The following is a 26454-nucleotide window of genomic DNA, read 5'->3' on the forward strand; positions in this document are numbered from 1 at the left end:
AAATCTAATATAAAGTGGAACAACACGAGAGGAAACGTGGATATAAGTTGTGTGAAATCAGTGCTATTTACCTCGATTGAAACTCTTTTCATGAAAATTTATCAAATTTAAATCTCTGCCAGGTTTCATCATCAGAATAATAATGTTTCTGCATAAAAGTTAACGCATAAGTTTAAATTATGAGTCTGTCATTGTTGGAAGGTTTCTTGATAGATGTGTTTACATAAACTGCAGAGAGCATGGGAAAAAAAAGAGGGGAAGAAGATGAGCAGATCAGACTAGGATCAGAAATCAGAGATGTAGTCTTGAGTCATTGTCCGTTAGTTAAATTCTGTAGATACAAATGTACACTTTTTTTTTGGTCACCCAACGAATGAGTTGGGGTGGGAGCCTGGATAAGTCAAAAGACTTTGAATATGGAGGTTGTGGGTTCAAATCTGCCACTCTTGGGCCCTTGAGCAAGGCCCTTGTTTTCTTCCAGATGTTGCTGAAATAGCTAAAATTGCATATCAAAGAAAGACTCATCAGCTGCCAGACATCAGACTCGTCACACATTACAGATCTTAATAATAATTAATCATAAAAAATACAAATAAAATCAAAAAGGGTGGTGCACTTCACACTCCATTCCTGTAGGTGGCACAACTGAACGCTGGTTTTCCAACCATGAGAAGAAGAAGAAAAGAGAAGCTCTCCATGACATAAGAACATTTCCCCCAGTGTTTTTTATACAACAAATAAAATCTCATCAGATCGGATTAAATCTGCTGATGCTGCGGTTCCGAGGTGGGTGAAATTAAATCTGTTTTTTTTTTTTTTTTAGAAAACAACTTCATACAATAAAGACAGAAATCCTGCTTCTCCTCCAGACAAGGGCCTGTTCTGTTTACAGGGATTTGACATGATCTGGAGTTGAGCTCGGATCTGTTTGAAAGCAGAATAATTTTACTGGAGCAGGATTAGATCATGACTTTAATGGAGGTGATCCTGGAGGTGTGTTCTACCTATTCTTTTCTCTACGAGATCAAACTTTCTGAAGAATCAAGAGGAAAACAGAAAGCATGTGAAAATGAAGGTGGGGACTAACTGATCCTTTCCTGCATCTCTGTAAAGTGCTATTGGAAAGATCTCCATCAGTATTTATTCATTAGCTGGAGCCTCAAAGTCTGATTAATTTTCTAGAATGTTCTTGTATTTCAGGTTCCCAAGTTCTATTGGATACTGCAGTGGTTCTAAAACGTTAAAGTAATGAGAATGTTCTACCAACTTTAGTGGACTTTGCTATTCTAGGAACTACTAGAAGTCCAGAGTTTTGAGATCTCAGGGAGCGTGACGGATTGTAGCGTGTTAAAAGACTGGAAAGATACATAGAGATAAACCATTTAGTGTTTTGTAGGTAAGTAGCAGTAGTATGTAGTGGATTTGAATCATAACAGGAAGCCAGTGTAGGGATGAGAAGATTGGGGTTATATGGTGATATTTTCTCGACCTTGTGAGAACTCTGACTGCTGCATTCTGAACTAACTGAAGCTTGTTTATTAATGATGCAGGACATCCACCTAGTAATGCATTACAATAGTCCAGTCTGGATGAGCTTCTCTGCATCAGATATAGACAACATGTTTCTTAGCTTAGCAATATTTCTAAGCTGGAAGAAGCTGTTTTTGTAACTTGGTTGATTTTTAAGAGACAAGTTGATCTAAAATAACTCCCAGGTCTTTTACTGTTGAACTAGTGGTTACAGAACATTCGTTTAAATGCAGGTTGAGATGCTGGAGCTTCTGTGTACTGGTTTTTGGGCCGATGAGCAAAATTTTCCTTTTATCAGAATTGAATAGTAGAAAGTTATGAGTCATCCAGTCTTTTATTTCTTTAACACACTCAGTTATGCGAGCTAATTGAGCTGTATTGCCTGGTTTTGATGAGATATATATAGCTGGTATCATCAGCATATCAGTGGAAGCTAAATCCCATATCTTCTAATAATATTTCCTAAGGGAAGCATGTATATTGTGAAAAGCAGGGGTCCTAGAACTGAATCTTGCGGCACCCCATAATTTACTAGCATTAACCTGGATAGCTTTCTATTTAAGTCTACAAAATGGTGACGATCGGACAGGTAGGATTTAAACCAGCTTAATGCCTGTCCCTGAATGCCGATGTAATTCTGTAAGCGATCTAGGAGGAGATCATGATCTATAGTGTCGAATGCAGCACTAAGATCTAGTAAAACTAACAGCAAGATGAAGCCTTGGTCTGAAGCTAAAAACAGGTCATTATTGATTTTAACTAGAGCAGTTTCTGTGCTATGATGGGGCCTAAAACCTGACTAAAACCCTTTAAAGAGATTGTTTTCTTGTAAGTAGGAACATAACTGGGCAGCGACGATCTTTTCTAAAATCTTAGACATAAATGGGAGATTTGAAATGGGTCTGTAATTTGATATTGTTTGGATCCAAATGAGGTTCCTTAATGAGGGGCTTAATAACTGCTAACTTGAGGGATTTAGGGACGTGACCTAAAGATAGTGAGGAGTTAATAATATTGAGAAGAGGCTCACCAGCTGTATGTAACACTTCCTTCAGTAGATTAGTTGGAATGGGATCTAACTGACATGTTGTTGATTTGGTTTTGGTAATAACATCATACAGCTCTTCCTGTCCTGTATATATAAAACAGTGTAGTTGTGAAGTTGTAGGTGAGATTGGGTCAGGAGATGCTGTCAGAGGTTGGACCGCCACAATTGTTTTTCTAATGTTATCTATTTTTTCAGTAAAGAAATTCATAAAGTCCTCACTACTAAACTGTGATGGAACACATTTTTCAGATCCCTGATTTGTAGTTAGTTTAGCTACTGTACTGAAAAGGAACCTGGGATTGTGTTTGTTGTTTTCTATGAGTTTGCTCAGATGTTCAGCTCTAGCAGCTTTTAGCGCCTGTATGTAGCTGAGCATACTGTCTTTATACGCAATTCTAAATACCACCAATTTAGTTTTCCTCCATTTTCTGAGGTAAAATATCTATATCAGTGATGTCTGCTCTGTGGAATATTATTAAGTCTAGTGTGTGGTTAAAATGATGAGTTGGTCTGGTGATGTTTTGTTTAACCCCAAAAGAGTTTAATAAGTCGACAAATTATAATCCTAGAGCATCATTTACATCGTCTACATGAATATTAAAATCTCCTACAAGAAGCACTTTATCAAAATTTATCAAGAGGTCTGAAAGAATACTTGCAAACTCTTTAAGAAAATCAGCGTAGGGCCCTGGGGGTCTGTACACGGTTACCAGAGCGAGAGATAGTAGGGGAATTCCATATGCACGAATGAACCTGCATTCCATCAGAAAATGCAGACCTTTGAGCTGCTGATAATAAGCCAGATGGTCCCTCGCCTCCTTAGTATGGAGAATGTGGTGTCCATTGCTTTCAAAAAGAATTTCAAATTTTGATTCTTCTGACCACAAAACAGTTTTTCATTGTGCCTCAGTACATTTTAAATAAGAGGATACCTTACCGTTTTTTCAAATGGTACATTTCCTCAGTTTAAATATTTAATGGGGTTTTCTTTTTTTGTTCTGTTGTGAATTATTGCTAATTGGTACTGATTATGGGAAATTGGAATAGTATTCAACTGTATTTGTCATGTTACTCATTTCTTTTCTTCTCTCTAGAAACACACCATGACGTCTACAGGAGACTCCACTAAACATCAATCGCCTTTGGGTATTATATTGAGAATGACTGATTTCCAAGCCCCACAGCACACCCACACAGGAGAGAAGCCATTTCACTGCTCACACTGTGGAGAGAGTTTTGCTGAAGATACTGATTTCCAGGAACATCAGCAAATTCATACAGAAGAAAAACCGTTCGTCTGTTCAGACTGCGGGAAACGATTTGGTAGCAAGGGCAATCTGAAAATGCACCAACGCATCCATACAGGAGAGAAGCCCCATCAGTGTTTCCAATGTGGAAGGAGTTTTACTAACAAGATTCGTTTACAAAATCACCACCGAACACATGTAGTAGAGAAGTCGTATCATTGCTCAGAGTGTGGGCGGAGTTTTAATCTGGAGAGTTCTCTCCAAGTACACCAGCGCATCCACACCGGAGAACAACCGTATCACTGTTCTCAGTGCGGGAAGAGTTTTAATTACAAGAGATCCCTCATGAGTCACCAGAGTATTCACCGAGGAGAAAAGCCGTATTACTGCTCACGGTGCGGGAAGAGTTTCAACCGAGAGTGTAATTTCCAAAGGCATCAGCGCATTCACACTGGAGAGAAACCGTACAATTGTTCAGAGTGCGGGAAGAGTTTTAACCAACAAAGTCATCTCAAAGTACACGAGCGCCTTCACACGGGGGAAAAGCCATTCAAGTGCTCGCAGTGTGGGAAGAGTTTTGCTCAACAAAGTCATCTCAAAATCCATCAGTTCAGTCACACAGAAGAAAAGCTGTGCCAGTGCTCACAGTGTGGGAAGAGTTTTGTTCAAAGAAGTCATCTGAAAATACATCTGTTCAGTCATACACAAGAAAAGCTGTGTCGATGCTCACAGTGTGGGAAGAGTTTTACTTACCCAGGTACTCTCCGGAAACACCAACGCATCCACAAGAGAGAGAAGCTGAATGAGTGTGGGAAGAGTTGAGGGTGCAACAGTTACAGCTGGTTGATTCTGGGATTTGAACTCGCAGCACTTTGGAGTGCTGTCCAACACCTTGACCAATGATCTACTACAGAGTTATGACTTCCTTCTTGGTTTCAATCGGAAGAGTTTTAAATAACTGTTTGCTCATGGTTTAAACAGAGTTTTAAGAACCCCATTGCGCCAGAGGGGCACGAGTGGATGGGGGAGCCTCTCTGTTTCAGTCCGGCTCCTCCCTTCACTCGTGCCCTGCTGGCACACCCATGTTAACCAACACTGAGCCAGATGTGTTTTGCCTGGAATATGTTAAGATACATTAAATATTATCCTGTATTTCAAACAGTAACGCTATAAACTTTCTTTTCATTTCTACCCATTATGAATGTTCACGTTAGCGTACTATGTATCTTTTTTTTGCTATTCTGAAATCCTTAACAGGATTTTAAGACTCATCAGATCAGATCAGAATCAGATCAGAATCAGGTTTATTGGCCAAGTGTGTTGACACACACAAGGAATTTGGTTCCAGCTGTTTGTTACTCTCAAAAGTACAGACATAAATAAAAACCTATACATGACAAAACAGACTCAACAAGACAAAAACAGACTATACAAGACAATACAGACAATATGAGACAGTATAGACAGTGTGGGTAATAAATACCCATGGTAACTCATGGTAACTAAACCCTCAACCTTGAACCAGCAAGATGAGCTATTTAATTGATAGAAGCATCCTGTAATGGCAGGCTCACACTACGATTTTTTTTTAGTCCCTTGCGATTGTTGCTTGTCGGACTGTACAAAAAATAGTCCCCATGTCACGCTGTAGGATCTCGGTTGCCATAACGTCAGACTGTATGACAGTCAAAAACGATGCAAGCAAGAAAAAGTCTCATCCGAAGTTTTACATCATCAATCCGTGACACGTTCGGACCCACATTCTCTTGCTTTATAACATTTATTTATAATAAAAATGTCATACAAACGCTTCTTTTCCATCGAAAGCCCAATATGCGTCTCTTCTCGCTGTACTGTCCACCTGACCTTGTTTCAACATTTTTCCTTAAGTTGTCACACTAAGCGCATAATCGGGTTTGGTGCGCTGATTGGTTCTTGGTTTGCCGGTTATCGTAGTAGAAGTTGTACTGCGGAAAAGAGTCGGAAATCTTATGGCACTGGCAGAATTTCATCAGAGGAAACAGATTTGCGCAATTGGCCATTAATCGGCTGTTGGTGAACAAAATGATGACTGCAGATTTTAGTCTCAGGTTATAGAATCTCTTTGCCAAAAAGGGTCGGTGTGGGTCCAGGTTTTCATTTCAACCTATCGAGGGCCTGACCTGATAGCCATTGGAAATGAAGATCATTAGCTTTAAACAGGTAGAATTTGGTGTGAATTTGCTTGGTTGGGATGAAAACCTGCACCCACACCAGCACTTTGTGGAAGGTTTTGTACACCCCTGGTATGGAGTATCACTTGTTCAATGGCCAGACACTTATTTTTATTACGTTGTTCTTCCTCACTTGCTCTGATGTACAGCATGGGGTGCCCCTCTGCCTATACCACCCGGTTTTCTCTGTAAAATAAAAGGGCAAAACAGAAGTCCGGGGAATGCAAATATGGATTGCTGCTTGATATCTTGATATCAGAACCTCCTCCCAATTTTCCGTTTAGACATTTAGGACATTGTGAGGTTTCATGAGGTTTGTGCCAGAACTAAGAACTTGCAGGGCTTCTCGAACTCCAAATAACACAGATTTGGATTCCATGCATCACTTTGACCACGATTATGAATAATTTTCTTAAATTTTTTAATATTGCTCCACCAGGAGCAACCACATTTCAGTTGGTTTAATCTTCAGTAATATTTAGTACCTTTGGGTGCTTTAGTGTTTTCTCCTGCCCTTAGTGTCCTACCATCTGATTATGGTAAGTTATTTTAAAATGTTTTAACTGATAAACTGATATTCAGTGGGTTTAAAAATAATTTAAAGTGAAAGATCTCGGGCATAAAGTAAACCAAAAAATTTTTTTTTTTTTTACTTTTCTATATCTTCTTCTTCGGCTGCTCCCATTAGGGGTCGCCACAGCGGATCATCTGTCTCCATACCACCCTGTCCTCTAGATCTGCCTCTTTTACACCAACTACCTGCATGTCTTCCCTCACCACATCCATGAACCTCCTCCTTGGCCTTCCTCTTTTCCTCCTACCTGGTGGCTCCATCCTCAGCATTCTTCTACCAATATAATTCATGTCCCTCCTCTGCACATGTCCAAACCATCTCAATCTCGCCTCCCTCACCTTGTCACCAAAACATCCTACATCGCTGTCCCTCTAATAAACTCATTTCTAATCTTATCCATCCTTGTCACTCCCAACGAAAACCTCAACATCTTCAGCTCTGCTACCTCCAGCTCCACCTCCTGTCTTTTACTCAATGCCACTGTCTCTAATCCATACAACATCGCAGGTCTCACCACAGTCCTATAAACTTTCCCTTTCATTTTGCAGATACCCTACTATCACAAATCACTCCTGTCACTCTTCTCCACCACTCCACCCTGCCTGCACTCTTTTCTTCACTTCTCTAACACACTCTCCATTACTTTGCACTGTTGACCCCAGGTACCTGAATTCCTCCACCTTCTCCAGCTCTTCTCCCTGCAACCGCACAACTCCACTGCCCTCCCTCTCATTCACACACATGTATTCTGTCTTACTCCTACTGAGTTTCATTCCCCTTCTCTCCAGCTCATATCTCCACCTCTCCAGGCTCTTCTCAACCTGCTCCCTACTCTCACAACAAATCACAATATCATCCGCAAACATCATAGTCCAGGGAGACTCCTGTCTGACCTCGTCCGTCAACCTGTCCATCACCACTGCAAACAGGAAAGGGCTCAGGGCCGATCCTTGATGCAGTCCAACCTTCACCCTGAACCAATCTGTCGTTCCTACTGCACACTTCACTGCCGTCACACTGTCCTCATACATGTCATGCACCACCCTCACATACTTCTCTGACACACCTGACTTCCTCATACAATACCACAACTCCTCTCTTGGCACCCTGTCGTAGGCTTTCTCTAAATCCACAAATACACAATGCAATTCCTTCTGTCCTTCTCTATACTTCTCCATCAACATTCTCAAAGCAAATAAGGCATCTGTGGTGCTCTTCCTCGGCATGAAACCATACTGTTGCTTACAGATGGTCACCTCTTCTCTCAGCCTGGCTTCCACTACTCTTTCCCATAACTTCATGGTGTGACTGATCAACTTAATTCTGTAGTTACTGCAGGTCTGCACATCTCCTTTATGCTTAAAGATCGGTACCAGCACACTTCTTCTCCATTCCTCAGGCATCTTCTCACCTTCCAAAATCCTGTTAAACAATCTGGTCAAAACCCACTGCCATCTCTCCTAAACATCTCCACGCTTCTACCGGTATGTCATCTGGTCCAACCGACTTTCCACTCTTCATCCTCTTAATCGCTGCTCTCACTTCCTCCTTACTAATCATATCCACTTCCTGCTTCACCAACTCCACATCATCCAACCTTCTCTCTCTGATTTTCCTCATTCATCAGCTGCTCAAAATACTCCCTCCACCTTCTCAACACACTCTCCTCACTAGTCAACACATTTCCTCTCCATCCTTTACTGCTCTAACTTGCAGTACATCCTTCCCAGCTCGGTCCCTCTGCCTGGCCAATCGGTATAAATCCTTTTCTCCTTCCTTAGTGTCCAACCTCTCATACAGCTCCTCATATGCCTTTTCCTTGGCTTTCGCCACATCCTCTTAACCTGCTGCCGCATCTCCTTGTACTCCTGCCTACTTTTCTCATCACTCTGTCTATCCCACTTCTGTTTTGCCAACCTCTTTCTCCTTATGCTCTCCTGCACTTCCTCATTCCACCACCACGTCTCCTTGTCTTGCTTTCTATTTCCAGATGTCACACCAAGTACTTTTCTAGCTGCCTCCTCATCACTCCTGCAGTAGTTGCCCAATCATCCAACACCACTGAGCCTCTGTCTGACCTCTTCCTGAACCTCACACTACACTCTTCCTCCTTCAGTTTCCACCATCTTATTCTTCTTTCAGTCCTCACTCTCCTCCTCTTCTTCTTCCCCTTTAAAACCATCCTACAGACCACCATCCGATGCTGTCTAGCTACACTGTCCCCTGCCAACACCTTACAGTCTCCAATCTCCTTCAGGTTGCATCTCCTGCATAGCACATAGTCCACCTGTGTGCACCTTCCTCCACTCTTATCGTCACCCTATGATCCTCCTTCTTCTTAAAATAAGTGTTCACCACTGCCATTTCCATCCTTTTAGCAAAATCTACCACCATCTGCCCTTCCACATTCCTCTCCTTAAAACCATACCTACCCATCACCTCCTCATCACCTCTGTTCCTTCACCTACATGCCCATTAAAGTCTGCCCCAATCACCAATCGTTCTTTCCTAGGTACACCATCTACCACTTCATCTAATTCACTCCAGAATCTTTCCTTCTCCTCCATCTCACAGCCAACTTGTGGAGCATAGGCACTGATGACATTTATCATCATCCTTCAACTTCCACCTTCACGATCATCACCCTATCAGAAACTCTCTTCACCTCCACTACACTCTTACTGTACTCTTCCTTCAGAATCACCCCTACACCATTTCTCTTCCATCCACACCATGATAAAACAGTTTAAATCCACCTCTAATGTTCCTGGCCTTACTCCCTTTCCACTTGGTCTCCTGAACACACAGCATATCTACCTTTCTCCTCTCCATCATATCAGCTACCTCTCCCTTTACCGTCATAGTACCAACATTTAAAGTACCAACCCGAACCTCCACTCTCCTACACTGCTCCTTTCCCTGCCGTCTCTGTAGACGTCTTCCTCCTCTCCTTCTCCTCCTTCAGCCAAAAGTAGCCCAATTTCCACCGGTACCCTGCCGGCTAACGATACCTGTGGCGGTCGTTGTTAACCCGGGCCTCGACCGATCCGGTATGAAATTCTCATTTGTGATCCGCATATTTGATTTGGCACATGTTTTACGCTGGATGCCCTTCCTAACGCAACCCCCCCATTTACCCGGGCTTGGGACCGGCACTAGGAGTGCACTGGCTTGTGCATCCATAATGGCTGGGTTTTTACTTTTCTATATATTGTTTTTAAATAAAAGTAAACCTGATTCAACGAAAAGTGCTTTTTGTCCAATTCAATTTGCTTCTGTTGGATTATGAAAATTGCCTTCGTGTCCTCACTCTGGTCCAGTCGGGAACGCTAGCACTGATTTCACCTGTGAAAACACCTCAAATTGTAGAAGACATGGAAGGTTACTGGGACAGTAGAGAAAGGTATTTTTTGGGATCTGAACTGAATTGGGTCAATACTAAACTACCAGTAATCTTCAGGACGAACGATACTGCTATTGATACTTCTTGTTTTCGGTTCATATGCTTCGGTGTCGATGGTGAATTAGAAGCTGCTGCTTGTCATTTTCCGTCCCTGAATGATGTCATCACGTGGTCAACATTTGCTCGACAATCAGTCATGGCGTCAACGTTAAAATGTCCAAAAGTGTGGGCAAAACTAATGAAATATATGCAGTAGTGTAATAGTGAATGAAGGAGGCAACATTAGTAATATAATTAAACATTTACAATCAAAACACTTCTTTCTCAAGCAACGACTTGTATTTACATCGTCTCCTGGCTCCAACTGCAACACCATGCCTCAGTCTCAAATGAAGCTATCATTCATTATAAAATACTTTTTAAGTTAGTACTAGTAGTTTTTGTGTACAAGACGTCGATTTTGAAAATGTCTCTAAATATAACTTCCACAGGAAATGCTAGGCTAGAAAGAATGACAGCATCATTAAAGGGCCGAGGCCGAGACGCAGACGGTTTCAGACACCCAGGAGCAGCCCATTCACCATAACGATGGAGGGGAAGATGACCCCTGAGAAAACAACAAAATGGCAGGGTTTTCTACTCTACAGTAGAGTCGACCTGGTTCTGGTCTAGTAGGCAATAGATAAGTTCATCTAAATGCTGGAGATCCCAGAATTGTTCACTGGGTTGTGTTGTGCTCCAATGCAGATGCTGTTCATATATTTAGTGCTGTGGATTGCTGAGGAAATCTCTATCTCTATATAAATAATTTAGTAGATATTTTTATTTACAAAAATGTGCTTTATGTATTTCTGTTTGTTTAGAGTAATTTGTAAACTGCAGTAATAAAATAACTTGAAATTTTCAATGTCTTTTGGCACCAGATTATGAAGAGTATTATCGATAACAGTATCAATAAAATGAGAATGATACCCATCCCTACTGTAGACAGTTTAAATACATGGTTTGTCTTTATTATTATGAAGTGCCTGATTATGTTAACTATGTATAAAATATTGGTTTTAATTGAATGTTGTTACTGAAATTCACCAGGAAATGCAGAAGGATGAGACACTGGGAAAGTCAATAATCTTGCAATGAATTATTATTTACTCTTGTTGTTATATGTTATATATATTTTTTCCTCCTCAAGCAAAAATGAAGAGAAACTCTAGTGGTCAAGATTCAGACTTCTGCTCCACCTGGTTCTTTCAGCCATCATGGACAAACAATGAAAGCACTTCACCCCTGCTCTAGTCTAGGAAGTACAGTGTGCCTGCACATCTAAAAACACACCAATGCTTCAGTCCATTAGTTCAGATTAGATTAGATTAGATTTCTTGCCATTTTGGGTTTTTGTCAAAATCTTATGAATGATGATTGAAGGTACGCTGCAGAAGGATGAAAAGGAAAAGTGGGTGGAAAATAATATTTAATTCCTCAGTCCATGGGTTGAATATTCATTTGATTAAATTAATGAGAAATTTGTTTTGGAAAATCAAGAGAATACAGTTGATGCCAGATAAATTACGTTTAACATGCATAAACATCTGTACAAGTATTAAAACACACACTTTATCTGTTCCTGTTTAGTTTTTTTATTGGTGGCAATATGAGGAACAACACAGTATAGTCTGATCTGTTCATCAAACACCATAATTTAATAAATGTCTGATTGGAGAGACTGTTAATTATCTACTGGAGCCTCAAATATCCTCCTCCAAAATATAAATATAGAAATTGTAATAAACAGGTGTTTGGAGAGATTGTTGATAAAGAGCATAAATATATTTGGGAAGTTTTTTCCTAAATATTTCAGGTTCTTTTAAAACACTGAAATAAATGAATTGTTATAATAGAACATGAGGTGAGTTTAGGTTTTTGCACCAGACTCCACACCAGTAGGTGGCAGAAATGCACCAAAATTTGTTTTTACAACCTCCAGATGAAGGAGAGGAACCTGGAGGAGAAGAATAAAAGCGGGAGATCTGTGCATGGAAACATTTCTTCCTGCTTGGGAAAATAGCAAACTGGTTGAAGGAGCTGATGTTTGAATCCTGAGGTAAATGAAAGTAAAACTGGATTTTTGAACTGGTTTTGATTTAAATATTAAAACTTTACACAGCAGACACACAGAAATCCTGACCATCTCTCGCACCTGATTGGCTCCCAGTTCAGGACAGTGTGTTTTATAGTTTTACAGTATAGATGTATAAAATATTATATATGAAATCAGTTGTCTAAATCAAATTTTGGGAAATGTGATGTATAATCACTGTGTACTTCATCTCTAACAGGTGAACATACATGGAGCTCTTTAACCAGCCAATCACTTGGCAGTGTGTGTGTGTGGAAATGCCTTGTTGAATCGATTTTACCTTTAGTCATCTAGTCACTTATATCCACATTTATTTCATTCATACAACTGAGCAGCTATGGGGTTAAGAGCCTTGCTCAGGTGCCAAAAATTAGCATCTTGTGTTGGATGGATTTTAAACCCATGACCTTCCAAAGTCCAATTCCTTAATTACTTAACTACCACCTCCCATTGTCAAGAGGCAAGGAAGGAAAAACAACTCAAATGTTCATTCTGTAGGACTATGGTAAGCAGAAAAGTATCTCACCATACACAAAGAGATCAAACCTTGAGGCTGATGGGCTACAGCAACCATCAACCACACAATGTTCCACTCCTCTCAGCAAAACCTAGGCCAATCATGAATAAGTACATTCTGAGTAAGCATGTGTTCTTGATGGCCTTAGGTGGTTCAGATTGGTTCAACAAAAATAAACAGCATCTAAAATTAATAAAAACAAACAGCATGTGGTGTCAGTGATTCGCCTCTAGAGGCCGCTCTTGTGCTGTATAATGACTACGGACCTTCTACCTGGGAAATCACTGCACTGAATGGTCTGTCTTTTTACTGAGTTTAAGGTGTTTGCACTTGAAGCTGTCGTTAGTTTTATGTATGACTCTTTGTTTTGGGCATTAGAAAATGAGAGTATTTATATATTGTATTATTTTTTTTGACATTTTTCTTTGCTTCTCTTTAGAGACATGAACAGACAAGAACACAATGTTAGCCAGCGACTCCAGTAATGGTCTAAAGACTGCTGGTAATGTGACCAGTCAAGTCGTATCGCACACGGATCTTCACCACTGCTCCTATTCTGGGAAGAGTTTAATTAAGCAGAGTAGTTTACAAGTGCACCAACGCATTCACTCAGTAGAGAAGCCATTTGACTGTTCACAATGTGGAAAAGGTTCCACTCAGCCTTTTCACCTCAAACTACACCAACGCATTCACACGGGAGAGAAGCCTTATAGCTGTTCACCAGGCAGCAAGAGTTTTGCTCTGCACAGTAATTTCCAGGAGCACCAACGCATTCATACGGGAGTAAAACCATTCGCCTGCTCAGACTGTGGAAGGACATTTGCTCACCAATCTAGTCTCCCTGCACACCGGCGCATCCATACGGGAGAGAGACCATTCATCTGCCCACAATGTGGAAGAAGGTTTAGTCGCAAGTCTACTCTTAATACACACCAACACATCCATACGGAAAGAAACCATTCCGTTGTTCGCACTGCGGGAGGACATTTACAAAGCCGTATTTTCTCAGAGTGCATGAACGCATTCACATGGGAGAGAAACCGTTCATCTGCTCGCTGTGTGGAAGTGGGTATACTGCCCTGTGTAACCTCAGGAGACACCAAAGCATCCATACAGGTGAAAAGCCATATCAGTGTTCACACTGCGGAAAGAGTTTTGCTGACATGACTCATTTCCAAAGACACAAACAGACCCACGCGGTGGAAAAGTCGCATCGCTGCTCGCAGTGTGGGAAGAGTTTTGGTTTAGAGAGCGTTTTCCTCGAACACCAGCGCATCCACACCGGGGAACAACTGTATCACTGTTCACAATGCGAGAAGAGTTTTAATCACAAGAGATCTCTTCTTCGTCACCAGAGTATTCACCGAGGAGAAAAGCCGTATCACTGCTCGCAGTGCGGCAAGAGTTTCAACCGAGAGTGTAATTTCCAATCGCATCAACGCATTCACACAGGAGAGAAACCATACAGCTGTTCAGAGTGCGGGAAGAGTTTTATTCAGCAAAATGGTCTCAAAAAACACGAGCGCACCCACACCGGAGAGAAGCCCTACAAGTGCTCACAGTGTGGGAAGAGTTTCTATAATCAAAGTGGCCTCAAGATACATCAGCGCATTCACACTGGACAGGAACCCTACAGCTGTTCAGAGTGTGGCAAGAGTTTTAATTATCGGAGTGTCCTCAAGACACACCAGCGCATTCACACAGAAGAGAAGCCGTATCAGTGCTCAGAGTGTGGGAAGAGTTTTTATAAGTCTTGGGCACTCCAGCGACACCAGCAAGTTCATGCAGGAGAAAAGACCTAAATGCTACTAAACGAACCGAGATTTAAGTACATATAAAGTGTACTTGTTGGGCAGCATAGCAGCGTAGAGCATTTCTGTACCTGATATCTAAATCTAAAAGAGATAAGCAATGTTGTCTTGTGTTTTGATTTTACAGTCTGTAACTCTTTACTGTGTAAGAGGTGATAGCAAAAAGTTTCAGGACTTGTTTTGTAGCATGCCAGCAGATGGCAGCATAGTCACAGGGAGCACCGACCTTTATAAGTCAGTTTGCCAAAAGATCCTGTGTACATAGCGAGCTCTGTAACTGGTGCCGTTCTGACCACGTGCGGTACCACGTCTGCATTTTCATCTGTGGTGCACAAAAAAATGGATGCTCTGCAATGACCGTGCACCCTGTCACGTGCTCTCCTCACGTGAGTTTCTCAGCAGAAACAGCATGATCTCAACACCCCACTCGCCAGGTTCATCCCAAGATAGAAATTCAGCTCAAAGGTCGCCGTTTTGACAAACATTGCAGAGATCCAGCGCGTATAGCAGAAGATGCTTGACACGCTTCGAGAAGAAGACTTCCAGGACACATTCCAGAAGTGACAGGAACACTGGGAGCGATGTATTGCTGTGAAGGTTATAGTGTGTAAATGATAAAGTACTTTCTTGTTAACAGAGCGAATCTCTAACTAGTTTTTTTAATACCACCTCGTGTATAGGGGAAGTGGTAGCTCACTGGTGAAGATTTTGGAAGGTCATGAGGTAAAATTCCTGCATCGCCAATGTACCACTGCTGGGCCTTCAAGCACAAAATGCTAGAAATGGACACGTGTATGTAACTTTTTGTGTTGTTTTGTCTGTTGTTGAATTACAGACCTTCACTAGTTCTACCTTGGAAATTAATCATTTAAGACCCGTGGACTAATTAGAGAGATCTAGTTTATTTTCCACAGAAAATCCTTTGATGTAACATTTTGTTGAAGTTTGATTTGAATATCATTTTTAAGATTTTAACCCTAACCCAGTTCTGACAGACCTTGGAACAGCAGGAAGTGAAACCATTTCAAAGCTATATGTCTGTTTTTGTCAATATGCTGTTGTTCAACTACACGCATTTGTTCTAATGATGTCCTTCAGGGATATGTCACAGTACAATACAGATAACAGCTCATCAGTTTCAGGTCCATAGGATGGGGGTAATAAACACCTCTCAGGGTCAGAGGGTAACTCTGTGTCTGCAGTAATTGGGGTCAAGGCAGTGGATGGGTGTCATTCAGAAACCTGTTGTGACTCCATTCCTGTAGGTGGCAGTAATGCACCCAAAGTTGGTTTTCCGACCGCCAAAGAAATCCAGAAGAAGGAGAGGAACCCTGGGGAGAAGAATAGGAGCTGGGGATCTCTGCATGGAAACATTTCTGAATGCTTTGGAAAAATGTCAGCATTTGAGCTGGTTGAAGGAGCTGATGTTTGAATCCTGAGGTAAGTGAAAGTAAAACTGGATTTCTGAGCTGCTGAATGGATTTGGGTTTGATTTAGAAGCAAAAAAAAAAACTTCAACAGCAGACAGACAGAAATCCTGACCATCCCTGACCAGCTGATTGGCTCCCAGTTCAGGACAGTGTGTGTAATAGTTATACAGTATAGATGTATTAAATCTAAATTACATACATGGAGATCTCTAATCAGCCAGAAGAACAATTATGCAGATGCGCCTCAGTAGCTGAAGTTTACATCAAATATTAAATGGGGAAAGTGTGATGTCTGTTACTGTAACCATGGCGTGGAAAATCCATACCAATAGTTTTTCCAGGTTTCGTCGGTGCTGGAGCAGCTGAGAAGGTCCATCGGCATGACTTTTAGAAGCGAAACGCATTACTGCACACTGGGAGTGGAAATTCAAATTGTGGAATCTTTGCAGTGTAAACTGTCATTTGTGAGTTTAGTTAATGTTCTGCTTTTTGTCTTCCATTTTGTTTTCTTGTTAAAGACACAAAAGACGTATTCAGTATGGCCAGTCAAGTAGGAAAGCACACAGACCTTCACTACTGCTCATACTGTGGGAAGAGTTTCACTCACCCGAGTAGTTTTCAGGCGCACCAACGCATTCACACGGGAGAGAAACCGTTCGTCTGTTTACTGTGTGGAAGCAGTTTTTCACACAAATGGAACCTCAAAACACACCAACGCATCCATACGGGAGAGCGGCCGTATCAGTGTTCACACTGCGGAAGGAGTTTTGTTCAAATGATCCATATTCAAAGACACAAACGGACCCACATGGTGGAAAAGTCGCATCGCTGCTCACAGTGTGGGAAGAGTTTTGGTTTAGAGAGCGTCCTCCTCGAGCACCAGCGCATCCACACCGGGGAACAACCGTATCACTGTTCACAGTGCGAAAAGAGTTTTAATCACAAGAGATCTCTTCTGCGTCACCAGAGTATTCACACTGGAGAGAAGCCGTATTACTGCTGGCAGTGCGGCAAGAGTTTTAACCAGGAGTCTAATTTGCGTTCGCATCAACGCATTCACACAGGAGAGAAACCATACAGCTGTTCAGAGTGCGGGAAGAGTTTTTATAATCAAAGTGGCCTCAAGATACATCAGCGCATTCACACTGGACAGGAACCCTACAGCTGTTCAGAGTGTGGCAAGAGTTTTAATTATCGGAGTGTCCTCAAGACACACCAGCGCATTCACACAGGAGAGAAGCCGTATCAGTGCTCAGAGTGTGGGAAGAGTTTTTATAAGTCTTGGGCACTCCAGCGACACCAGCAAATTCACGTAGGAGAAAAGAACTAAGTGCTACTAAACAAACCAAGATTTAAGTACATGACATTAAGAATATGTCTGTTTTTGTCAATTTGCTGTTGTTTGAATGAAGGCATTTGTTCTAATGATGTCTTTCAGGGAAATGTCACAGTACAATACAGATAACAGCTCAGCAGGTTCAGGTCCATGTTCACATCATCCATATTTCTGTGGTTTTAAATCTATAGATTCAAGATTCAAGAGTTTATCAAATGTACATTAAACAGTTTGTTCCATCATACAACAAATTTCTTTCTCTGAAAATCTGTAAATGTGTTTTAGATTGTTGCCCATTTTAAGCTGCAGTAGGTGGCGCTAGACTACTTTAAGCTCATTTAAAAGAAGACATTAATCCGTTTATTCGGGTAACTGAGTTTTCCAACAGTCATCACAACCTCTTACTGTTCAGTAATTAGATTGATGGCAATAGAAGAAATTATACATTATTGTATAATCTATGAATCAGAAACTCTCTGTGCTTCTGCAGTGCCTCAACGAAGAATAAACCATCCATCCATCCATTTTTCCCTCTTTTGTTTTACTTTCTTCTTTTTTAGGAAAACAGAAATTGTAATAAACGAGTGTATGGAGAGAGTGTTGATGAAGGGCAGGAGAATAAATACATTTCCAGAATTTATCAACTTCTTTTAAAACACTGAAATGATTCCATTGTTATAATAGAACATTGAGTGAGTTTGGGTTTTTGCCCCAGACTCCATTCCTGTAGGTGGCAGAAATGCACCCAAAGTTGGTTTTCCAACCTCCAAAGAAGTCCAGAAGAAGGAGAGGAACCCGGGGGAGAAGAATAGAACCTGGAGATCTATGCATGGAAACATTTCTGAATGCTTTGGAAAATTATCAGCATTTGAGCTGGTTGAAGGAGCTGATGTTTGAATCCTGAGGTAAGTGAAAGTAAAACTGGATTTCTGACCTGCTAAATGGATTTGGGTTTGATTAAAAAAAAAAAAAAACCACTTCAACAGCAGACAGACAGAAATCATGACCATCTCTAAACAAAGCGTGAATTTCAGTTCCAGGAGGGCTGGTGGTAACCCAGCTATTAGTGTTGCACAATTCAGGTCACTCTTAGTGTCAGTCTTAAGCCCGGATAAATGTGGAGGGTTGCGTTAGGAAGGGCATCCAGCGTAAAACGTGCCAAATCAATTATGCGGATCACAAATCAGAATTTCATACCAGATCGGTCGAGGCCCGGGTTACCGACGACCACCACAGGTATCGTTAACCAACAGGGTACCGGTGGAAATTGGGCTACTGTTGTCTGAAGGAGGAGAAGGAGAGGAGGAAGACGTCTATAGAGACAGCAGGGAAAGTAGAAGTGGAGGAGAGTGGAGGGTTTGTACTTTAAATGTTGGTACTATGACTGGTAAAGGGGGAGAGGGAGCTGATATGATGAAGAGGAGAAAGGTAGATATGTTGTGTGTTTAGAAGACCAAGTGGAAATGGAGTAAGACCAGGAACATTGGAGGTGGATTTAAACTGTTCTATCATGGTGTAGATAAAAAGAGAAATGGTGTAGGGGTGATTCGGAAGGAAGAGTTTAGTGGAGGTGAAGAGAGTTTCTGATAGGGTGATGAACTGGAAGTTGAAGGGGTGATGATAAATGTCATCAGTGCTTATGCTCCACAAGTGGGTTGTGAAAGAGAGGAGGAGGAAAGATTCTGGAGTGAGATAGAGGGAGTGGTAGAAGGTGAACCTAGGAATGAAAGATTGGTGATTGGAGCAGACTTTAATGGTCATGTAGGTGAAGGGAACAGAGGTGATGAGGAGGTCATGGTAGGTATGGTTTTAAGGAGAGGAATGTGGAAGGGCAGATGGTGGTAGATTTTGCTAAAAGGATGGAAATGGCAGTGGTGAACACTTATTTTAAGAAGAAGGAGAATCATAGGGTGACATATAAGAGTGGAGGAAGGTGCACACAGGTGGACTATGTTCTATGTAGGAGATGCAACCTGAAGGAGATTGGAGACTGTAAGGTGTTGGTAGGGGACAGTGAAGCTAGACGGCAGTGAATAGTGGTCTGTAGGATGGTGTTGGAGGTGATGATGAAGAGGAGGAGAGTAAGGACTGAAAGACGAATAAGATGGTGGAACCTGAAGGAGGAAGACTGTAGTATGAGCTTCAGGGAAGAGGTCAGACAGGAGTTCAGTGGTGGTGAAGAGGTGCTGGATGATTGGACAACTACTGCAGAAGTGATGAGAGACAGCTAGAAAGGTACTTGGTTTGACATCTGGAAATAGAAAGGAAGAAAGAGTATTTTGAGCAGCTGATGAATGAGGAAAATGAGAGAGAGCGAGAGAGAGAGAGAGAGAGAGAGAGAAGTTTGGACGGTGTGGAAATGGTGAAGCAGGAAGTGGATAGGATTAGTAAGGAGGAAGTCTCTTTAAGTCGATCGAAACTCTAAAAACTTAATGTACTTAATCAGAGCTACTTACATTTATCTCATTCATACAACTGAGCAGATATGGGGTTAAGGGCCTTGCTCAGGGGCCCAGAAGAGGCTGCTTGGTATCACTGAGATGGTGTTTCACACCTCTCCCTTTGTCTCATCTAACTATGTCTTCTTTTGAATTCCATGCAGTTTCAGTTACCTCTCCAATCAACCTTTTCATCATTGTCATCTACCGCCCTCCTGGTCCCCTTGGAGACTTCCTAGAAGAGATGGACACACTCTTCAGTACTTACCCCTCTGACAGTTCTTGGTGACTTCAACCTCCCATCCGACAAACTTCAGTCATCTTGCTCTCTTGCCTTTTCTGAATACCTTCTCCTTGACATTTAACAGCTGCCCTCCAACACACAAGGGAGGAAATGTCCTGGACCTGGTTTTCACCTGCCCTACTCCAGCTACAGACATGACTGCCCCTCCACTTCCAATCTCTGTTCATCACCTGGTTCCTTTTTAATCACTCTAAAAATAATTTACATGTCTTTCTTATCCATCCTAACCTTCACTCTATCTCTCCCTCCTCTGTAGCTTCCTGTACTCTTTCATCTCTTCCTGACCCTAACTCCTTTTCCTCTCTACCCTTAGACGTTGCTACGGACTCCTTCCTCTCATCTCTTTCCCCAACCATGGACCTCCTTTGCCCCTTGACTACAAAACCCAAGAAGACTTCTTGTCCCACACCGTGGCTGTCGGAGGTTTTGCGCAGCAATCGACGAGTTCTTAGATCTGCAGAGAGGAAGTGGGAAAAATCTGAACTCGATGTAGACCAAAACTGCCTTCTACAAGGAAAATCTTGAGCCCTCTGCACAAGATCCTCGTAAGCTTCACAACATCTTCTCTTCACTACTCAACCCCCCTGCTGCACCTGCTCCATCCTCCCTGACTGCTAATGACTTTGCCTCCTTCTATGGTGAGAAGATTAAGAAAATCTGCCAGACCTTCACTTCCTCCCCAACAATGACTACACAACACAGCCAACAATCCACTACGTCTCTGTGAAGCTTCTCAACATTAACAGAAGATGGGATACTGCAAGTCATTCAATCTTGCAATCCCACCACCTGTCCTCTGGATCCAATCCGTTCAACTATGCTTCAGACCATCACACAAGATCTCCTGCCCTTCATCTCCACAATCATCAATGGGTCATTAACATCTGGCTATGTACCAACTACCTTCAAGCAAGCAAGGGTCATTCCCATCTTGAAGAAACCTGCTCTGGATCCATCAGACATCAACAAATACAGACCGGTATCACTTCTCTCCTTTCTTTCTAAATCTCTCAGTTTAACCAACTGTCTGTCTGTCTCTCACAGAACAACCTCCATGATCCGAACCAGTCTGGTTTCAAAGCAGCACATTCCACAGAGACGGCCCTTTTGGCTGTTTCTGAGAAACTGCATGCTGCAAAGCTGTCATCTGTACTTATCTTCCTGGACCTTTCAGCAGCATTTGACACAGTCAACCACAAGACACTTTTGTCAACCCTCAAGAGCCTCGGTATCTGCAGAAAAGCATGGGAATGGTTTGCTTCCTACCTGGAAGGTAGCTCATACAAGGTAACATGGAGGGGATCCACATCTGCCCCGTGCAGACTCACCACTGGTGTCCCACAAGGCTCAGTACTTGGTCCCTCCTTTTCTCCCTCTATACCCACTCCATTGGTGAAGTCATATCCTCACATGGGTTTTCTTATCACTGCTATGCAGATGACACTCAACTAATCTTTTCTTTCCCGCCATCAGATACCACAGCTTCCGCTCAGATATCAGCATGCTTGACAGACATATCTTCATGGATAAGTGCTCACCAACTAAAACTCAACCCCAGCAAAACAGAACTGCTGGTCATCCCAGGTGATTCATTTCAAGGTCAAGATTTCCAAATAACACTTTATGCCTCTTTGCTCTCCCCTTCAGCCACTGCTCTTAACCTTGGGGTAACTATGGACAATGAACTGTCCTTCTTCCCACATGTCGCTATGTTGCTCATTCTTGTCGATTTCTTCTCAATAACATCCGAAGGATTCAACCATTTCTGTCGATACAGGCTGCACAGGTGCTTGTTCAGTCTCTTGTTATTTCAAGACTTGACTACTGCAACTCTCTGCTGGCAGGTCTTTCCCTGAACGCTATTTGTCCACTGCAAATGATCCAAAACGCAGCTGCACTACTTGTGTTCAATCAGCCCAAGTTCTCCCACACCACCCCACTGCTGCGCTCCCTTCACTGGCTTCCAGTAGCTCAGAATGAGAGGTAAGTACACTTAAAGGCTCTTCTCTGTTCTGGCACCGAGGTGGTGGAATGAACTTCCCCTAGATGTCCGTACAGCAGAGTCCCTGACTATCTTCAAGCGACGACTGAAGACCTACCTCTTCCTGAAGTACTTAAATTAGCACTTTCCAAGTTTGTAGAATTCAAGGGTTATATTTATATTAAGTTTTATTCATTAATAGAGACTAAAAGCACTTTTGTACGTCGCTCTGGATAAGGGAATCTGAAAATGTAAATGTAAATTTAGTTTTATGGCTGATTGGTGCATATTGTGTTTTCTCACAAACTGGGCCAACTGGAGTATCAGTGGACCATCATGTTCTTATGCGTTACTGCACACTGGGAGTGGGAATTCAGATTTTGGAATCTTTGCAGTGTAAACTGTCATTTGCTAGTTTCATTCATGTTCTGCTTTTTGTCTTCCATTTTGTTTTCTTGTTAGAGACACAAGAGACGTATTCAGTATGGCCAGTCAAGTAGGAAAGCACACAGACCTTCACCACTGCTCATACTGTGGGAAGAGTTTCACTCAGCCGAGTAGTTTACAGCTGCACCAACGCATTCACACTGGAGAGAAACCTTTCCAGTGCTTAGAGTGTAGAGAGACTTTCAGTCAGAGCTATCATCTCAAACAGCATCAGCGCCTCCACTCAGGAGAGAAGCCCTTTCAGTGCTCGGAGTGTGGAAAGAGCTTCAATCGGAGCGCCAATTTCAAACTCCACCAAAGCATCCACACGGGAGAGAAACCGTTCATCTGTTTACTGTGTGGAAGCAGATTTACACACAAATGTAACCTCAAAACACACCAACGCATCCATACGGGGGAGCGGCCGTATCAGTGTTCACACTGCGGAAGGAGTTTTGCTCACATGACCCATTTCCAAAAACACAAACAGACCCACACGGTGGAAAAGTCGCATCGCTGCTCACAGTGTGGAAGAGTTTTGGTTTAGAGAGCGTCCTCCTTGAGCACAAGCGCATCCACACCGGGGAACAACCGTATCACTGTTCACAGTGCGGAAAGAGTTTTAATCACGAGCGATCCCTGCAGCGTCACCAGAGTATTCACCGAGGAGAGAAGCCGTATCACTGCTCACAGTGCGGCAAGAGTTTCAACCGGGAGTGTAATTTCCAATCGCATCAACGCATTCACACAGGAGAGAAACCATACAGCTGTTCTGAGTGCGGAAAGAGTTTTATTCAACATAGCTGCCTCAAAGTGCACCAGCGGATTCACACTGGAGAGAAGCCGTATCAGTGCTCACAGTGTGGCAAGAATTTTAATCGGAAAAGTCATCTCAATGTACATCAGCGCATTCACATGGGAAAGTAGCCTTGTAGCTGTTTAGACTGTGGAGTTTTTAATCATCACTATCATCTCTGTGTATGCAGTAATGGGGGTAGAACCAGTGGATGGGTGTCATTCAGAAACCTGATGGCTTGTGGGTAAAAACTTTCAGCTTTGATGTTCAGGCTTTAACACTCTAGTAGCATCTATGAATGTGGCCTGGCAGAGGCTCTCCAGTGCTGGTCAGGCTGTTAACTTGTGTAACACAACTTAACAGCATTTTAAACACAATTTTATGAAACTCCAGTGTTTTTTATTGTTGCCTATTTTAAGCTCCAGTAGGTGGCGCTAGACTACTTTCAGCTCATATAAAAGAAGACATAAATCCATTTATTTGGGGTGAAACAGTTTTTTTAAACAGTCATCACAACCTCTTACTTAATGTATAATCTATCAATCAGAAACTCCATTTTCTCTTTACTTTTAATAAACATTTTCCTCTCTGTGCTTCTGCAGTGCCTCAAGGATGAATAAACCATTAATCCAGCCATTTTTTTCCTCTTTTGCTTTTTTTCCTCTTTTTGCATTACTAAGTGGATGTCCTGCATCATTAATAAACAAGCTTTAGTTAGTTCAGAATGCGGCAGCTAGAGTTCTTACAAGGTCAAGAAAATATGATCACATAACCCTAATCTTCTCATCCCTGCACTGGCTTCCTGTTAAGTTTCAAATAGGCTACAAACTTCTACTTCTTACTTATAAAACACTAAATAGTTTGGCTTCAATGTATCTCTCCAGTCTTTTAACATGCTACAATCCGACACGCTCCCTGAGATCTCAAAACTTTGGACCACTAAAGGTGGTAGAGCGTTTTCACATTTAGCTCCTAAACTCTGGAATATTCTTCCTGACAGTGTTCGGGGCTCAGACACATTCTCCCAGTTTAAGTGTAGATTAAAAACGTATCTTTTTAGCAAAGCCTACACATAACATACGTCTCACATCATAACCTTGTGCTCCAGAACATATGATCACATGCACTTTATCAACTTGTGCTGTTAATATCATGAACAGCAGCTACGCTAAATCCTCTCCACTACTTCTCTTTCTCTCCCCATTCCGAGACACCCTGAGGTTTGGCCAGCTCCAGTCACGTACCACCTCATGAAGATTGTAGACGTTTAAAGAAGTAGATGCCGAACTCGCAAACATCCCGAACCATTCAGAGACGTACCACTGCCAATTGGATCCCGCTACATGTGTGGAGTTTTGACATTGGACCTCCTGGAGTGTTTAAAGGCTCTGGCATGGAGAAGCTGATGCTGGATCTGTGATGATCACAAATGTTGAGCTCAGAAGCTCCTAGTTTTATACAAAAGACTGTAGAAAGAACATTTAATTTATAATCTTACACTCCAGTGCTTATGTTAGTTCTCACTCTCCAGTGTTCTGTATTGTTGAAAGATTTATGATCAAACTCTTGATGTCACCCAAATGAGGATGAGGTTCCCCTTTTGAGTCTGGTTCCTTCCATTTTGTTTTCTTGTTAGAGACACAAGAGCCGTATTCAGTATAGCCAGTCAAGTAGGAAAGTGCACAGACCTTCACTACTGCTCATACTGTGGAAAGAGTTTCACTCACGCGAGTAGTTTTCAGGCGCACCAACGCATTCACACGGGAGAGAAACCGTTCGTCTGTTTACTGGGTGGAAGCAGTTTTTCACACAAATGGAACCTCAAAACACACCAACGCATCCATACTGGAGAGCGGCCGTATCAGTGTTCACACTGCGGAAGGAGTTTTGTTCAAATGATCCATATTCAAAGACACAAACGGACCCACATGCTGGAAAAGTCGCATCGCTGCTCACAGTGTGGGAAGAGTTTTGGTTTAGAGAGCGTCCTCCTCGAGCACCAGCGCATCCACACCGGGGAACAACCATATCACTGTTCACAGTGCGGAAAGAGTTTTAATCAAAGAGATCTCTTCTGCGTCACCAGAGTATTCACACTGGAGAGAAGCCGTATTACTGCTGGCAGTGCGGCAAGAGATTCAACCGGGAGTGTAATTTGCGTTTGTTTAACGCATTCACACAGGAGATCAACCATACAGCTGTTTAGAGTGCGGGAAGAGTTTTTATAATCAAAGTGGCCTCAAGATACATCAGTGCATTCACACTGGACAGGAACCCTACAGCTGTTCAGAGTGTGGCAAGAGTTTTAATTATAGGAGTGTCCTCAAGACACACCAGCGCATTCACACAGGAGAGAAGCCGTATCATTGCTCAGAGTGTGGGAAGTCTTGGGCACTCCAGCGACACCAGCAAGTCCACGCAGGAGAAGAGACCTAAGTGCTACTAAACGAACCGAGATTTAAGTACATGACATTAAGAATATGTCTGTTTTTGTCAATTTGCTGTTGTTTAAATAAAGGCATTTGTTCTAATGATGTCTTTCAGGGAAATGTCACAGTACAATACAGATAACAGCTCAGCAGGTTCAGGTCCATGTTCACATCATCCATATTTCTGTGGTTTTAAATCTATAGATTCAAGATTCAAGAGTTTATCAAATGTACATTAAACAGTTTGTTCCATCATACAACAAATTTCTTTTTCTGAAAATCTGTAAATGTGTTTTAGATTGTTGCCCATTTTAAGCTCCAGTGGGTGGCGCTAGACTACTTTCAACTCATATAAAAGAAGACATTAATCCGTTTATTCGGGTAACTGAGTTTTCCAACAGTCATCACAACCTCTTACTCTTCAGTAATTAGATTGATGGCAATAGAAGAAATTATACATTATTGTATAATCTATGAATCAGAAACTCAGTTTTCCTCTCTGTGCTTCTGCAGTGCCTCAACAAAGAATAAACCATCCATCCATCCATTTTTCCCTCTTTTGTTTCTTTTTCTTTTTTTCTCTTTTTTCATTTCTATTTGTTCTCTGTATTTTTCCCCTCTTTTACTTTCTTCTTTCTTAGGAAAATAGAAATTTTAATAAACAAGTGGATGGAGAGAGCGTTGTTGAAGGGCAGAAGTTTAAATACATTGCCAGAATTTATCAACTTCTTTTAAAACACTGAAATGATTCCATTGTTATAATAGAATATGGGGTGAGTTTGGGTTTTTGCCCCAGACTCCATTCCTGTAGGTGGCAGTAATGCACCAAAAGTT

At 42.0% G+C, this 26454-nt stretch overlaps 1 protein-coding gene and 1 pseudogene across 1 annotated transcript; both read left to right on the forward strand.

Moving 5' to 3' along the window:
• Positions 1–625: 625 nt before the first annotated feature.
• On the forward strand, positions 626–25722 carry LOC124387566 (annotated as a pseudogene).
• LOC124387587 (zinc finger protein 883-like) lies at positions 15749–23827 on the forward strand. The gene is given in 4 exon segments (XM_046852001.1): positions 15749–15920; positions 17962–18151; positions 22432–22925; positions 22928–23827. Coding segments are annotated over 2 exon segments (867 nt in total). The 5' UTR covers positions 15749–15920; positions 17962–18151; positions 22432–22453; the 3' UTR covers positions 23323–23827.
• Positions 25723–26454: the final 732 nt, after the last annotated feature.

This window comes from Silurus meridionalis, chromosome 6 (assembly GCF_014805685.1).
Source record: "Silurus meridionalis isolate SWU-2019-XX chromosome 6, ASM1480568v1, whole genome shotgun sequence".
Lineage (NCBI taxonomy): Eukaryota > Metazoa > Chordata > Actinopteri > Siluriformes > Siluridae > Silurus > Silurus meridionalis.